General features: G+C 35.4%; 1 protein-coding gene across 1 annotated transcript in view; it reads right to left on the reverse strand.

Annotated features, from left to right (window-relative positions):
- The window catches only part of SYN2 (synapsin II), a 193,473-nt gene that overhangs the window by 109,990 nt on the left and 64,773 nt on the right, over window positions 1-18,710 (reverse strand). Inside the window, exons 2-4 of the mRNA XM_068960338.1 lie at window positions 15,151-15,208; window positions 12,822-12,913; window positions 8,403-8,559 (exon numbers count right to left, since the gene is read on the reverse strand). Coding sequence (XP_068816439.1) covers window positions 8,403-8,559; window positions 12,822-12,913; window positions 15,151-15,208 — 307 coding nt within the window. The remainder of the gene's footprint in view (window positions 1-8,402; window positions 8,560-12,821; window positions 12,914-15,150; window positions 15,209-18,710) is intronic.

The following is an 18,710-nucleotide window of genomic DNA, read 5'->3' on the forward strand; positions in this document are numbered from 1 at the left end:
AGACCCTTCCTTTATCTCAGCATGATTAGGAATGCTGATAAATTTTTTTTTTTTTTTTCAAATTAGTTACCAGACTTCACAAAAAGAAATAAGGCAAACACACTTCACATCCAGAAAACTGCAGTTCAGACTAGAACTCAAACATAAATGAATGACAGCAAGGAAATCAGATCACAACAGTAGCACTGGTCAGAGTTTTGAAGATAACCTGGGAGAAATCTACATGTGTAGAGGGAGGGAGGGGGAGGCAGGAAGGAGTGGGGCTTGGTATGGGGAGCCACCACCACAAAGGAAACCTGTTTCCAGGACAGGTCACAATTTTTTTTCCAGGAAGCGGATTCTCCCCCTGGGGAGAATCTGGGGTCCCAGATTCTCCAAATCACTGGGTGACCATAGCCACATATAAAAGAAAGAGATATAATCGCTATCTAGTATCTGGCTAGTAAAATTTATCTTCTTAGGTGCTTTCACGAGGAATACATCACCCTGGTCTGCTTTCTAAATTAAAAGATTGCACTGGAAATCAAAAGTAATTTGCATAGTCTGGCCTTCACTTATGGATATTTGACTTAAGCAAACAAAAAACATGATTCTTGAATTTCAAAACTATACCAGGAACAGCAGATAAAACAGAACATGAAAACCACAGCTTTACAGCCTTACCCTTATTTAAATATAGCTTCTTTCAGTTGAAGCTAAGGAATGGTTAAAGGTCCATTTTGATTTTCTGTCACTAGAAATGTTCAGCGCAATGGAAGTCTGTAATGAATATCAAGAACTCCTACTGCTGCTCTTTAGTGGAGAGAGGAACAAGGCAGAGTGACAATAACCCACCACAAAAAGTCAAGAACGTGGTGAAAAATCTGAGTCTACATTTGCATTAAATTAGCCTCATAACAGTAAATGCTGGCAAAAGCAATGCTGCTTGTAAAAGCAAGTAATATTCAGTGTAGTATTCTGTGCCTTTTTATTGTAAGAATAGGTTAAACTCCAAATATCTTTTAAACTTCTTGGTCTTGCGCCAGTATAAACATTTTCACCTTCATTCTGACACAGGTTTGAGAATTTACTTTCAGCTCTCACACTACAAATCCATTAACATGTTTTGCATTAATTGGCAGACTGAGCAAAGAGGCCAAAATCTTCATTGGCTGATGCCTAATTAAACTACAGTTTTTATGCTCAAGAAAATTCTGCTCAGCTCAGTGCTGAGACGCACTGGAAGAACAGCACATGTGGACAGTTTGTTCTCTGGCTGCCCTATAGATAAACAGAAGCCTGTCTTCTAAATTCAGTACCTTTCACGTGAATAAAATCCACAAAACTGCTTTAAGAGCACCTCTATCATTTATGTAAATATTTGCAAATTTGCAAATTAGATTTGTTAAGAGATTGGCACACAGTATTAGATAGAGCTGTTCAAACTTTGCCAGCCGTGCAATTGTTTCTAGTGCCCAAGAATGGTGCTCTCCATTGCATGAGAAACAGGACAGCACCTGACTCCCGGTCCTGAAGTCAATGAAAGTAACTGCTCTTGCTACAGTAGCTTCCCAAAATAGGAGGACATGAACAAGCTACTAAAAAAAAAAAAAAAAAAATCATCTGGGTGGGGTCTGCATGCTTCCAGACTCGGGATGTCCATACCCCAGTCATCATCTATCAAACACTTCAATCTCACCAGAATCTCTGAAACAACAATGAAGTTCAATGCTGGCTCGAAGTTTCATTCAATGAAATATATACACTATAGCCCTTGACCCTAGTACAGATCTTAACATTTCTAAGATTTGTACTGTTAACGGACATGAAATTTGAATGTTCTAAATACCTTCCTTGAATCTGAATTGAAGCCAGATTGTAGAGACACATTTGCTACCTTTGTCCTTCAGTAACAACCCTTCTGGCATATAGAGAAGTGCAATAACCAGCCAGATTCTAACCCACTGTTCAGCATTATTGTACAAATTCTATTTTTGTTAAGAAATTTGCAAAGAATTTTCATAAAGTGCAATAAATATTTGGTAACAAAATTTATATTTTATGGCTCTAAGATAGACAGCAAGTAGCTCTGAAAGGCCTTTCATAAAAGTAAGTTTGCTGTAAATAAGTTTTCAGAAGACTTTTCTCCTTGTGCACATTCATTTTATCGGTTTTTCACTCTCCAGAAGGTATTTTGACACAAACCTGAAACTCATCTGTGTGGCTGTGTCTTGCCTATTAGCATAGTTTCAATAATTTGTGTCAACAGGAGGCTGGAAGGAACACAACTCATTTCTTTTATATGCTTCTCCCTGCAGAGTGTCTACAAGTTTCCTGCTAGCGCCCCAATCTGTTGCTCAGACTGTAAAGGTAAAGCTTGAAGGGAGAAAAGCATAAGAGAGCAACTTCTACCAGCAATACATGAAGAAGGAAGAAACAAGGGGGGGGGGGGGGAAAATACTGTAATGCCATAAGAAGGTAACAAAGGGCATTTTAAAAAGACCTGCTAAAGAAAGCAAAGTGAGTGCTCAATAAGACAAAGACAGGTAAGATCTGCAAAAGGGATGCAAAGCAAGATATAGCACATGAAGGTATGCAATTAGGTAAGCTTGGCAACAGGAGCAAGAAAGAAAAATGTCAACTTGCTAAAGAGGTATTTGGCTATCCATTCATAAGCTGTAGGAAAAGAAACAAGCAGGAAATTTATAATAACAACAACTTTGACCAAAGTAAAAGCTATAACCAGCCTTCCCTCAGAACGATTGCAGATGAGCAAGGAAATCACTTTTGAGATAATAAAGCGTTCTATGGCACTTCCCTGAATTTAAGATTCTTAATAACAATAAACTTCTACAACGAAGCAGACAAAGTCGAGGGATCTTTTGAAGATGTTCCAGTACAAGGTGGGTTTACATCTGCAACTCTACGCAACAAAATCCTAGGATCTTTCAACTGTCTTTAAAATAATACAGAAACGTCTCTTTTATGGGTCTTAATTCCACTCTGTGACCACTTTTTACTGTTGACCAGCAAAAAGTTCCTTTTTTTTTTTTCCCCCCCTTTACTTCCCAAATAATTGGATTGGAGAATGATGTAGTACTCTGCCACGTTGTCAACAGCATTTTCTTCTCTGGAGGCCAAGGCTATTCAACGCCCAGCTCTCCTAGTGACAGATGTCTCTTCACAAGCTGTTATGACTATGCAGTAGCTTGACATGCTACAGTGAGCTTCTACTTCCCCTCCATGATTACATTAGGCCAGTATTTCAAGCTAAATACAGACTCTCCCAGTCTGGCAACTGCCAATTAAGGTCATATTGCTCACAAATGTTTTTTTGTAGACCTATTATGTTGCATGCTGTGTCACCTCCTTCACCAGAGTAAATGTGTAATTAATGCATCAGCAGATCCTTGAAGCATTCTAGACCAACCACTGTTACGTAGCCTATTCGGTAGGAATAGTAACAAAAGAAAAGATTTGCAGCCAGCCACAGGTGCTGCTATATTTCTTTCCTTCTTAGTAAAGGAATGGCTATCACAGAATCAGACCGATTTCGTGAGGGTTTTCCTTCTCTCTGAACATACAAGGTTGGACTAGATAATTGCTGCAATTTCACTTCTTTGCACTGTTAAAATGCTATCTGAACCTAGAAGCAGCAATCCAGCTACCATAATGCATGTAATTAGTGTGCGATAGTTAAGGTTTAACAGAAATAAAGTGCTCTATCTTTAGTAGCTATGGACATTGAACTTTACAATCCCTGGCAACTCAGTTGAGAGATCTGTGTGTTTAGTAACTTCATTAGTTAATTCCATCTCATTGTATAATTCCACTTACTGGCAATCTGCCATACACCATATGGATGAACAGCTAATAATTTGCGATTTGACAAAACTGCTCCAGCATCATCAATATTTACAACTGAAAATACAATCAAAAGCAGGGTCCACTTAATGCAGATGTTTAGTCATGCAAATTTCACATAAATCTTAATAGCTAGTATACAAAAGGATACATGCAGGACAAAGATTTTTTTCTTTTTTAAATCAACCCAATCCACAGGAAAATTGTTTTGTATTATGTTCCCAGCCTTAATCATAAGCCGGATTAAGGTATTGTATCTGTTCTTGCAGGCGCTGTCATTATCACCGCATTTTCCAATTACTTCTGTCCTCCACAATTACTTACATTTCTTACCTACACCACGTGCTATTGGAAATATTCTATATAATTCCATTAGCATCAGTTAATGGAATGCCTCACTTATTTCATAATGACATTTTCTAAAAGAAAACAGAGATACTAAAGTATATAGATTTTTACTTTAAATAATTTCAAATCATACCTTCAGGTATTTAGTTAGGCCAGTTCTTTTGTTTTTCCTTTGACTATGATAAAAACTCCTTGTTAAGTGTTTTACAACAGGTTCTGCATGCCATTAGACAAGAGCAAAATTATGAGATCAGTCAGGAAACCAGTGAGGAGAGTACGTGTTTCTGCCCCACCTTCATTTGACACAACTTTAATTTAAACTATGCCACTTTGTTTTCCCATTTGAATGGGGCAAGTAATACACAAGATTCTTACTTTGCAACATGTTAACACAACAAAACACTGCAGCGTGGCAAGAGAAGATATGAACCTTAAAATGATTCCTCCACAGCTCCGCATGTCCTTAATAACAAAGAATAACTCTTTTTCTAAAACTCATACTTTTTCCCTAGGTAAGGGGTTTTCTGACATTTTTGCTAGCTTTTAGGCTAAATCTGTATCAGAAATAGGATCATAAATTTTTCATGAGTTAATAGGTATTATCACAGAAATGAAATAACAGGAGTACTGTGATAATCCCAGATCATTAACATATTTCAGTATGCAAACATTTCACCACACAGATCCAGTGCAATATCTTCTTTTGTCACAGCTGCTACTATTATAAATTTTCAAAGGGTTATATGCTTTTGACACACATGTAAAGAAAATATGCATGTCCAAACACTGTAAAACACAAGCCTTAAGACCTATTTTAGACCTACGTTCCAGGTAGCCTTCCCCTCCCCGCTCCCCATCTTTCTATAACAAACTTCAGATTAAATACAAATTGCTGACCGTCTATTGGGAAAGACATTGAAACCTATGTCTGCAGACACAACATGAAAAGCGTTGCACTGGAAAATTAGGGGCAGGTGCTTCAGATTCGAATGAAGGGTGTGAATCTCTCCTCCAGGTTGGAGAGACCTCTGCAGCCTGACAGTACTGTGCACCTAGAGCTGTATGCTCTAATAAAGGTAAAGACCTGATGCACTGGAGTATTTAAAAAAAATCTTTTAGCAGGGATTCTAACTATTCATTTACCCCACAGCCCTTCTATAATCAAACTAATTTTCCTCACCCCTGCCCCCACAACCAATTTTACACTGCTTCTGATTTTACGCTGTTGGAAATGAGATCAATTACTGCCCACAGCTAATTTAAGTACTTTTCATCCTTTAAAAGACCATTACACTGGACACTGTGCCACCTGTCTTTTCCTGCTGTTGCCGAAAATGTAATTCACTTCTATCACTCAAATGTCACCTTCAGGAAGGTAAGCCTACTTCTCATTAATTAATAAAGATTCTGACTTACAGCTTTATCTAGAGTTGTGTTTTAGAATTTTTTATTAAGCTTTTGAACCTGCATGGAATTTTTTTTTAGGAATAGCTTTCATAAAAATATCAGATCTTTCTTGTTAACAAAGGAATTGACCAGAAAAGCATCCATTATGAGCCACAGAGAAAGTGAGCTTGCTTATCTACGCTACGGTAAGTCTAAGCACAGGGTTGCTTAGTTACGCTGCTGCAAACATCGAAGTGGATAGTTATGACTGCTGAACATACTTAAAAATTCTTACTGACAGTAAGACATAGTTCATGGAAAAGTACATATGTGGTACGAAGTTGCACTTTTCACTGTTATATGTATATTAAAACTGCAAAAAATACGTAATTGGAATGACAGCTTATTCTAGTACTTAAGCCAAGATGAAAAGGGCAGGAATTTAAACAGGTAAACGTCCTTAACTTTAAATATGCAATTTCAATCTCACCAAATCAAAGTTCTGTATATAAGAGATGAGCACTGGCAGGTGGTTCAACATCTTTCATCAGTGCTGTAAAAGTTGAACTGTTTTCTGATCAAGGAACTCACAGAAGAATTCTGCTAGGCTTGTCTAGTTATGATTTAACTAAGTTTGTATGAAAGTTCAGCTTAAATAGATGCCATTTTAATAATGAGGAACACTGCTGGATTCACCAGCCTAATGCTGGTCTAGGAGCACGATATGGACATCATTGTTTTTGTATGCTTAATGCTACCATGCACCAACATATCGAGGAGTGCCCCCTGAGGCACAAAACTAGAATACAGCTTGCAGAAGTAATTCTCTACTGCGCTTCTTAATGAAAACAACTTCTGTGCAGGGGACTATAGCAGATAATTAAAAAGCGAAAGACAATTGTTTGAAGCATGTGACCTCTCTGACGCTTTAAAATGTCTCTAGTATAGACGTATCTGAAAGGAAATATTTGAGAGATGTACAAGATACTTTTACTTGCCAAGGGTGTACAAAATTTGAGTATTTCAAACAAAAACATATTCTGGTTGTCAGACGTAGAAACGGCAAGGCAGATGGTTGAAAAATATTTTAATTTCATTTTCATCTGGACTCAAACTATGGAAACTTCACCCCAAAAGGAAGCCTTTGCAAAAAGCAAGGAAAACCAGACATGATGATTCAAGAGAGATCCATTTCATAATTAATTGTTAAGTCACACCTTTAAAATGTTCTAAGATAATTTTGAGAGTCTTTATTTTTAAATGCCTGTGACCCTAAATTCAGATAAGGACTCAGAACTTAACACTGTATTATTTGTTTGTGAGGTGCACTATATGCAATAACAATATGCAATATGACTTATTTTTATATATGTAACCCAATATTTGCTTTTGCACAGTGTCTTCCAAATACTATAACAAAAGTTCCTATGACTCCCAGATATTACTAGACATAAGAGTGAAAAATCAGCACCGACTTGTTATGTGCAACAAAATCAGTTGTGAGAAAGAGATATCTTTTTAATTAGTTTTGTGGAGGAACATCCATGAGTTTAATGCCACCAAAAGAATACTACAAGGAAGAATTATTCATTTACGGTTTATTGCATCGTTATTGCATATGAACGCTATTGTTATTGCTTCACTGCCCAGCTTTATTGCATACCATGGATCAAAGCATTAAGAAATGCCACTGAGCACAGAAAATAAGTGATGTATTAAAGTAATGGATTCAGTAAAGCACAATACGTATTCCAAAAAGTTATAAATACTCTGTTAATTGTTAACTTCCTGAAGTAGTCTATTGCAACATAAAAATATGATAAAATTAGCTAAAAGTAGTATATATTAAAATCCAGAGATTATTCTCTTTGGAGGGATTTTCATAGCAAATATGAAAAAATAAACATCTTCAAGGCAATAAAGAGAATTAGAGTAAAATTTCCCATCAGTGTGAAAAACACTGTGAAGTATTATTTTCTTACCCAGTTTTCAGAGGAAAAACATATGAATCATTGGGTATTTACAATCGGTGGTATTCTTGAAAGTTTCATTAGCACTTGGGCAACTGAATGTCTCTATTAAAGGGACAGTGATTGCACTATCCATAATCATCTTTTACAACACATTTTAACTCACTGTTACTAATGTGAAGTTCTCTAAACTATACCCTTCCTTCCTATGCACCAAAAAGATCACTGAATTCTATTTGCATCATTACACAATATATAAGGAAAAACTGCATTGGCTTCTACACTAAAACTGTCAAATATCAGTGATCCTCCAATTTTCTTTATTACTCTAGGTGTAACAGAAAACAGACCAACTCCTACCCCGTATGCACAATACTATGAAAAGAGCTTTCAAATGAGGAAACTAACAGCTTCGAATTTACTTGCTAAAGCATAGCCCCAAAAATTTCACAGGCATGAGGAACACGCTGGCTAAAAGTCTGTTTAAATTATGTTCAAAACCACAAATATGAAAAATATTCTCAGCTTGCTCTTCCCACACAAATTGTGAATAAACACATTTTTCTCACTTGAGGAAGGACGTTCACAGCAGATAGGCTTTCTGTTATTTTCCTCCCTTGTATTTCATTATTTATAATATATTTTTTCCTTTCATCTCCACTATGCCTACAGGGGCTCTTTCAAAAAATGATTTTTAAATGTGTTAGCTTGCTTTTTACTCCTTTCACTATTACCTCACTGCTCTGTTAAGTGGCTTTGCATTTTGTCACTTAATATTCATGAAAGGTAACTAAAACAAAACAAAGGAAAAAATTGCTTAATTTTTGTACCAGAACTTTTCAGCATGTCACTTACCACCCACGGTTTGTCACAGAAGTTATAGATTGATTCCAGGGAGTTGACACTAGGGATGCCTGCATACTGCATTCCAATGATTAAGTTACGGAAATCTTCATTTTCTGCCATACTGAATGAATGCTGACGAATAAGGACAAAATCAGGCCTGAATGATCTAGCAAGAAAGAGATATATTGCTATTAGTCACTGATGAAATGATTCTTCCTGCAAGGTAAAATCTTAAAGGGGAAAGATGTCTAGCTGATGAATACAGAAGCACTACAAGAACACTTAAAACAAAGCTAAATGCCGTAAGACAGAAAAAGTGCTGTAAGCTTTACAAAAATCTCTACATTATTATTTCTTAACCATTGTTCAGAAACCATCAGCATCCAGTAAATAATCCAACTCCACTAAGACGACAGACAAATTATCACAACTTTTCATTTTGTTTTCCCACTGAAAGATAATTCATTTATATAAATTCTGTGCCTGTTCTTAGTTTATTGCTAGGTACACCAGTCCCTGAGCAATGACAAACAAAAATGAAGCAGGCAAATGCCTCTGCCAGAAACTTAAGCAAGCACTCATGCTTGGCTTCTTGGGAAGAATTCTTTTCATAGTTAATGTCAGATTATTTTAAATACACGAAAAAAAGAGAGATGAAGCAACCCTGTTGCTTGCAAAAAGAATCATACCACAATTGGAGGGGGAAAAAAAAGCAGCCTTTGATCCAAACATGAAATAGGATTCACTTCTCAAAATGAACATATAAATATACAACTGCACTTCTTTTTTTCTTGTATCCAATCAGAATTTCCTGTGTCACAATTTGTGTCCATTGCCTCTTGTCCTTCCACTGTGCACCTTTGAGAATAGTCTGGCTCCAGGTGCATCTACTTAAACACTGACATTTAGTTACTAAAGGTCGTTACAGAAAACGGAAGACACAGAATAACAGGACAGAGTACAGGGGCAATTCAAAGATTCTCCTCTGTATTCAAATTTTACCAGGTGGATTGACAGCCTGAAGCCATCAATCTCCTGAAAGAAGTATAAGTGAAGGTTAAATTAAATTAGTGTAATAAATTAGTGCACATTATTTTCATGCCCTTAATAAATATGAGCTGTATACTGGAGTGAAGAATTTCACAGACCATAAGATGATGCAGAAATCTCACTCCAGGAAAAACAAAACAAAAGCAAAACAATGAAAACTCATGTTCCTATCTCTTAAGCAGTTTTGAAGTTTCCAGCCTGAATGAGTAGTCAAAGTACATCCGCTGGATTCTTAAGTTGGCTTTCAAGTGTAACTCATAATTTGGCGCAAGCGTGATTATGAAGATTTGCAGTCAGTAGTCGTTAAATGCCACTGTAGACTGGATGACCAAGTTTCCAAAGAATATTTGTAGTACAGTTCTGAGAACCTGTGATCTAAATTTCACAGGGGAGAGCCAAGTGTGTGAAACGTAACGAAACTGAGTTTACTGACATAGCATAATACTTAACAGAACTAATGATGCCTTAAGCAAAATTGCAGACCGCTCAGTGAAAGCTAGAGACTTCACCTCTGTTGTTTCAAATGGTGCTAAGGGGATTACAGATCATCTCAAAGACGGCACTGTGCTCTTATATAAAGGAAAAGAGCAGCAAGTGTCCTTTAAAAAATAAATTTAACAAACCAACTGGGAGGGGGGAATGTTCCTTTAAAAATATATACACATACATATATGTATGTATATACATATATATACACACACACACACACATTCTGCTGTGCAAAAACTTCTCAAAGGAATGCAATGTATTGACATAATTGATAATCACAGAATCACAGAATGCCAAGGTTGGAAGGGACCTCTGGAGACCATCTAGTCCAACCCCCCTGCTCAAGCAGGGTCATCTAGAGCACATTGCACAGGATCATGTCCAGGTGGGTTTTGAATATCTCCAAGGAAGGAGACTCCACAACCTCTCTGGGCAACCTGTGCCAGTGCTCAGGCACCCTCACAGTAAAGAAGATTTTCCTCCTATTCAGATGGAACTTTTCGTGTTTCAGTTCGTGCCTGCTGCTTCTCATCCTGTCACTGGGCACCACTGAAAATAGTCTGGGTCCATCCTCTTGACACCCTCCCTTTAATAATAAATAATAATGCAATTTTTAGTTCTGTAATTACCGCTGATCAAAATGATTGTGTATACAAAACAAAGACATGAGAAAAATTTTAATTCTGGCTCAAAAATTTGTAACATCCAAAGTCTCAGCTTTTTGTAACAAGAGATTTCACTTTTCATGGTTTGATTTTCATTCACAAAAAAACCAAGCATTTTGCCTGTTACAACAATTTTTTCTTCCACACTAAAGATAGCAAAATTGCATCACAGAAACATGAACAGATGTGTGAACTATTATTTTGATCATAAATCTGTGATACAAGGTTATTTTGGACCTCATAGTAATAAAACACAAGAATTTTTCAGCTCAATACTCAGTTAATTTAAGCTTTTTTAGTAATACGTTCGCAGTCCAGAATCCACGTGAATTCTGATACCAGTAGGACCAAGAGCTCCTCCAGGCTCTCTTGGCAGTTAAAACGGGAAGAGACAACGGAACTTGTCACACATCCTATTCTCTGAATCATATTTAGTGCCGGCTTTTAAATGAAGTTGCTTACCAACCGAACAGGTTAGTAATGTCCTTCTGTAGCTCTGCTTTCCTTAGTGACACAAGAACCATGTTCCAAGCTTCAGGCAATAAGCTTCACAAGCTAACTGACTAGACTTAAAGCAAAATAAAGATTAGCACTTACCTGAAGATACAGAACATTTTTGAAAAGTACTTTTGCTTTTCAAAAAAGTTCTGGATATTCAGATATCTACCAGACAAACAGAGAACTGCTGTCCCATCAGGTCTGCATAATCCTTTTCAAATCAGAAAGCATGCATGCATATGCAGATATTTCACACAGATATGAGTGAAACTCATAAATTTCAGGTAGTTCTATTTGGCTAAATACATTTATATTACTCATAAAACTGGAAATATTATAAAATATTTGCCAATCCACTATTAGACTTGTCTGATGGTGAGATCAGATTTTTCTGCTTCTTAGCATAAGCAGCAGCTTTCACAATTTTCCTCATAAACAGCAAACACATGTCCTTTTAGATGCTATTTTCTTGAGGTTCCCAACTCTCATGAAATATTGATATGTTTCGATGCTAACTTGGCATCAATATTTTTGTTCTGTCTGGAAAATTCTGTACAGAAAAGCCATTGAAAGAGCAGTGATCAAAACTCTGTAGGTCTAAAACTCTATTTGTTGACAAAAAAAATATATCTTACTGTACTAAGGAAATAATCATGTGGATTTGGCATAAGTAGCTGTTGTATTAAGTTGCACTATTTTTAGAATACATAAGAGATTAAACAGTTGTAAGTTTTAAAACATGAAGTACACTTATTTTCAGTATTTTTCTTCCTGATTTTTTACATGAACCAATAGAAATCTTCAAATCTTTTATTTGAACAGATGTTGAGCAAAAATATGAAGTTACAAGAAGTGCTGTATGCTGTCCAGCTCCCTGAACTCTTACTCTTGCCTAAAGATAAACATAAGCAGTAAACTACAAAGTCACTGTTAGTGGCTCGATCCACCTCTCTGAACCCAATTGTTCAGCCAAAAAGGACTACGCTTAAGCTGTACTTAACTGCACTAACAAAAACAGGAATAATTCCCACAAATTCAATAAAGCATAGGACTACCTGAAATATTTTTTCTAATACTTACTTAAGCTTTTACTTTGCCCAGATGTACTTCTGTGTTTTCTTCCCTTACATTTATAGGGCTGTTCATGTCCTCACTGAAAAAAATGGTAAAAATTACCCTGCCTTCAGCTGACATAATCCTTATTTGGATAAAATAAACCTATTGGGGAATCTCAAGTTTTTAAATTGAAATCTTTTAAACAGATAGCATATTCCAATAACTAAACTGAGATAAGCAGTATCACTTGGCCCCTTTTACTATAAAATCCTTAACATGGGAAACAAATATTCCTCATCTAGAAAGGTCTGGCATGTACAAAATTACCAAGACTGTCATAATTTTGAAGTAAAGCCGCAACCCAAATCAATAAACCCTGACTCCCAATCATATATTCTTTCTACTAGACATCATTCCCATTTTAATCAAACCTGCCTTCTCTATGATCAAAACGTCATGAGATTTCCTGTCACAAACAGGACTTAGTGCACTGAGGAGATACCTATTTTTCCCTACTTTTTATACCAGTGAGTGAGGTACACTGCATCAGTCAAAATCCCTATTGCACATGCACAATAACACAACTAAAGAGAAATCATTCAGTACATTTTACATTCATACATTACACCATCTACTATTTTTTGCTGTTACTCAATTTAGTTTTTCTTACCTGACAACTTTAGTGCCATTTCGAAATACTTGGATATCTACTGCGTAATTGCCATCAGCATGGGCTATCAAGTTGATTTCTGAAAATTCTGCCTACAAAAAGAGGATGCATATAAGTCAGTCTGTCTGTACTTCACCTTTATTTATCTAAACCCCTTCTTTTTAGTCTTAGCACCTGAACTGCTGACAATATACATTTGAAACATAATTAGCACCAAAGGAAAATTAATTCAATGCTATTTGGCACACACGAAGCAGCATTTCTAACATACAGAACGGAAATTACAAACCTTCTAAGAAAAGACTGTGTGGAGCAGTAATGAGTATATATAGTACTTTTAGGCCTACATTAAAGCATAGAGATTATAGTTTTGCTTTGTATGGTATGTCACAGGAGATTAATATAGGGAAAAAAAATTGCACCACAGGATTGAAGAAAAAAATTACAGAAGTGATCTTAAGGTAAATAAGAGCATTTTCTTATGATATGTTGTAAGTGTGTTTTTTCTCACCTTCTCTTCACATACTTCCCCCATTTCTATTTTCTTTTTGTGCATTTACTCTTAAAGATCTGGTGTTATTGAACAATTAATTTGCAAAATTTACAAACAGAGGTTTTTTGTTTTTTTTTTTTTTTAAAGTATCTTCACACACTGGAAATGTGACATGTAAAAGGATTCAATTCCATACTCTGATCCTCTAGTTATTTGAAATAAAAGGACAGGATGTTTTTCATTTATCCATGGTCTTTCATCTACTTAAGACTCTCAAAGCACTTTACAATAACATTACACAGCAGAAAAATTGAAATGCAGCCAACTGTCTTCTAGTGGATACATAAAAGCGTCTTTGCTGTCCCAGACACTGATGTAGAATAGAAAGCCTCAGAATTCTCCTTATTCTCCTCTTGAAACATGATGTCATTGAAAGTCTTCCTAAGTAAAATCTGTGCAAGGCTTTCAGAATTTAGTGCTCAGTTAAGGCAAGCGCTGGCTACTCCAACCACTGTTCCAATACAATGCCCTAAGTATGTGCTTGATTTCGAACAGCAATGTAGCTTCATTAAATGTCATAAGTTTATAAACTTTCTTGGATCAATGTTACAACGCAGGGGGCACAGTTTTAAAATTAATGTAAAAACAGTGCAAACGGCAGGAGATTGAAAAGTCTGTATAAATGCTGACAGTGCTGTGGAATCTTTCATTTACTTAATCTGACACCAAGTACTGATCTCTACCATTCATAAATCGTATTAAAATAATTATAAGGATTCACAAATACAGGTTTTGCAGTTTAAAAGCTCAGTAAGTAATAGAAAATATTGTAGGTTATAAGTAGGATGCTCTAAGTACTAAAAAATAAAATAATGTTCTCTGGTATTAGGAAAAAAAACATTAAAGTAGTTGCTAGTGACTATTTGTACACAACTGTCATGGTGTTGACATTTTGCAAAGTCCGTTATGATTAGCAGTGCTCAGAAACCTCCAATTTCTTACTGAAGAAAGGAGGTTCTTCCTACAAGAGATCATACGAAGGAAACTCTGGGCTTATACAGAGCTTTTTTAACATTACACAGACTCTGTGTGTGTGTGATGTCAGCTACGTGGCTTGACTTGTCTCCTTTTTCACTTCTCTCTCTCTCAATACTCTTCAAGATCCCTGTAAAGCTTTCCATGTTTCCAAGTCAAAAACACGGAAAAGACATTCAGTGGTGTAAAGAATGGAGCAACACTAAATGTCATATTATTACAATGACCTTAGATAAGCTGGATCCACACAGGTGATAATTTTCCCTCATTCTTAGAGATTCCAACAACAAAACATTCCAGTTTAAATAGTGAAACTTCTTATGACCACATTTATTCTCAGAATTAGAGACTGAAAAGCAGTCAAAGGACTTCTTTACTGCCTTAGCTTCAGAAATCTAGTTCAGATAAAATTGTCATAATTTCTAATGCTCTTGGAATTGTATCTCCATGTTTATTCAGTGCTTTTTATTTAAAAAAAAAAACGCTAACGTTGCAACTAGAGTGCCTGTATATTCTTCAATTAAAGAATTACTAGTGATACAAAAATGCAATGAAATTCATGGATTGTCTGGGAAATTCATAGTCTGTAAGCAACAGCCTTTGAATATTACATATTTTTAACATCGTCTAAATTATTTTGGGAAACTTCTAGAAGGATTAAAATGAAAAACAATAACCAAACCTTTTAGGTTTTTACTCAACTTGGGATTTTTTTTTTTAAAGTACATAGGATTCTCTCTCTATATATTTATATGCACATATAAATTTACACATAATATTTATATTTAGTCATTTAGTTACCTGTTCAACCTTTATGTCATATTCTCCATGGACCTTTTTTCCACGAAAAGCTTTGGCCCTGCAGTGAAAAAGGGAGAGAGAAAAATCAAGGATATGTATATCTGTAATCAGTACTAAATAAAGCTTCCTATATGGCCTTCTGTGTCTTGAAATTATATATGTATACTAGATGACTCTATTACACATATATAAACAGAACATTTTTCTTTCCTTTGACATCCTTTTGTCCTTAAGGTCCTATCACATAGTATTTTGTGATAAAAAAGCATATCCAGTGTGATTATCAACATTAAAGTATATACTTTGTATACTTAAATGTAGCTAAATACATATTTCACTGTTAGCTATTAATATAAACTAAGTACCATTAACAAGGTGCAATACTGCTCCCATTCAAGTCAGCAATGTATATGGATATTCACATTAAGGCGAACTACATCCTACCACCATTCATGTTAACCTTTATCCCCATAGTTTATTGTTTACAAGTTTACTGGAAACACCGTATGCTTAGGAACTTTATATTGTTTTTTAAAAAAAAAATTATCAGAGGTACTGCAGGCTGCAGGCATCAAGTCTGAGTGTGCCTGAATTAAAATAGAAATATTGTAATCTGTCAAAATTAAATTAGAGTCAGTATTTCATCTCTAACAAAGGCTAATATGCCTTTGGACATCACATAGCCCTACATTTCCTTATTAACCAATTTTGGTTTTTCTAGACTATATCTTAAGATAACTTAATTAATTTGAATAAGCATTTATGAACTATATCATGCACTGGGATTGCTGCGATAAAACAGCACTGAACTCAATGATCTGTTCTTCCAGGCCTAACAAGTAGACATTGTCTTAGGAATCCGTCAGTTCTATGTATCTGCTTTGGACTTGAATGGGAATTTTTAAAAAATACTATTTATAAAAGGAAACTAATGGCATATAACACTTTGATATTGGAAAAGGGACACGGTATTGGTAATGCCTTTCTTTGTACCTTCTTTCCTCAGCCCAAAGTCTAGAGTACACTCTTCCTCTTTTACCAAATTCAAATCATAAAGCTGTTGCACAATTCAAAAATAAAGCAACACATAACATCCTCCCAAGAGTTAAAAACAAAGGAAGATATAATTTGATCCATTTTCACTGCCTGATAAAACATTATATATTATATTAAACTAAATCTATCCATCAGTGAATAAGTAATAAGACATTTCATTAATTGCTTCCAGCAAATTCTTTCCCCACTGAGGTCAAGAAGGGTTTCACCACTCATTCAGCAGTGGAAAAAACAAATTTTACAATAACTCACGGAAAACACTGCCTTTGCCAATATATTTAACAGTAAAGGATCTCTTAGGTATAACAGATAACTGATGGTAAAAGGCATACAAAATGTTTATACTGAAATGGCATGATGAAAAATTGTGAAAAATTGTGCAGTAATTCATTCTGTGCAAATAAGCAATTGGCAAGAAGATAACAAGGAAGAAAACATTTGCATTACTGGTTTATACTGACTTCCTGTGATGAATACAGATTTAAAAAGTGTGGAAACCATTGTTTTACTACAGCAGATGCATACTGAGGATAATGTGATTGAATATTTTTGCCAATAACATAAGTAGAAGTTAAATATACTGTATCACAGTTCTAACTCAAAGAAATACTATTGATCACTTGTTTTTCGTTCTGAATTTGTTCTGAAATTCCATAGGGGGAGTATGCAAATTCTCTCTAGAAAACTGAGGATGTCTGTGCACAGCTTAGGTTTTATAAGGCTGTTTATGTCGGAACATTAACTGGGCCACGTTAACTTGTAGGTGCAGGAAAGCTAAGGACGTCCATATTACTCGGGGAAAAGCCTGCAACAGCCACAGACAAGAAAGGAGGGCTTAATTTCCAAAGATAGGAACACATCTGCCTCCGTAGAAAAAAAGCAAATTCATAACAACAGATGGCTTAAATGTCTCTCCGAAAAGTTAAGATTTAGCATTCTGAAAAATTTTAAACTCTAATTCTGGTCCCAATTAATTTAATCACAATAGTACTGTTGGATTGTCCCGGGAACACAACAAACTCCTAGATTTTTTCCAATGTAGCAATAGCTGATGTAAACATGTTATTGGACAAGATGTAAAACAAATTTCATTTAAAGGAAGTATGTAGGCTCCATAATTCAATAAGGTTGCAGTGAAGTTGACTCTTGGTCACTAAAGAATAAGCTTAGGGTACTATTTAGTTTCTTGAATGATGAGTGGTAGGTAACATGACCACATATAGAGACTAAACTTCCCACAGTGCCTACCCTAACAAATAAAAAATCATTTCTTCATGAGACGAAATGGAACTAGGAAGCCACAAAGAGCCAAAGAGAGGCTCTTCAATTCTTTAGAGTTAAGTCCATTACACATATTGGAACGTGCTCAAAACATTAATTAAAGGTGAAACGCTATCCCTTGAAATGCACCTTTTCTACTTAAACATTGTTTAGATGAGGCAACTTTTAAGCAGCTAATCTCTGGCATGGTTCACATTTCAACAAATGACTTTGGCTTGGAAAATAAACAGTAAGTACTGAAATTATGCCATATGGAGCTTGAAAACAAATGTTAAACATGAAAGAACTAGAACTTTGAAAGAGACTTAATTTCAAAGCACCATTAACCATCAATGTTTTTAAAAATGTATAGTATTCAATAGATACTCTCCAAAGGTTGAGCCCCAAACTGCAAGAATTTACACAATTTCTCTAAAAAATAACTTATGATAAAAAGTCATAAGTCTGTAATCTCAGAAGAACAAACCCTGAGAAGTTCTTAGCATGCATTTGCTTTGAAATGAACCTAGTTTGCATTTTATGTACAGTACTTAGGAAATACAGTCATGCCCTGCTTGAATTACTTCCTATTTGCAATATAAGAAATATGCAATCCTATGAAAGACATTTATTTCATACTTTAATTCCATTATTTTACTAAGAGACAAGGAGAAGCAATATAATCAGTGTTACTTATTTACAGAATTTCACTTAAATATACTGTGAAATTCCTCTTGGGCTTTATTACTATCAGAACGGAGCACAGAATACCTCTCTATATCAGCTTCTAGAACACGTCCATAAAAACAAAGTAATAGTTTCAACGTCAGGATTTCTAGGAAGGGCGTTTTAAAATAGTGTGAAGTTAGCTGTCAGTTTGAGAAAGGTTAACATAACAACTGTTCCCCAATTCAAATAAAATTTACCAGCTCATTGTTTGTGATTTCTTGAATGTATGTAGAGAAGAGAAGGAGTAAAGGGTACCATTAGTCATATGAAACTCACTGTGCAAAACAGTAGCTTTCCAAAGCCAAATTTGGAGAAAATGGACAGCTACTAATAACACCACCCCTATTGGAGTAGTCAGCATGAAATCCTAGAATCTTTTCAAAATAAGTGAAATATTTATAAATTTCTAACTTTGTATTTCATTTTCTGGATAAAAACCTTGCACATTTAAAATTAAACAACTATACAAAATACAGTTGACATAGATACAGCCAAATATGGACTCATGTTACTTA

This window comes from Struthio camelus, chromosome 14 (assembly GCF_040807025.1).
Source record: "Struthio camelus isolate bStrCam1 chromosome 14, bStrCam1.hap1, whole genome shotgun sequence".
NCBI classification, from domain to species: Eukaryota; Metazoa; Chordata; class Aves; order Struthioniformes; family Struthionidae; genus Struthio; species Struthio camelus.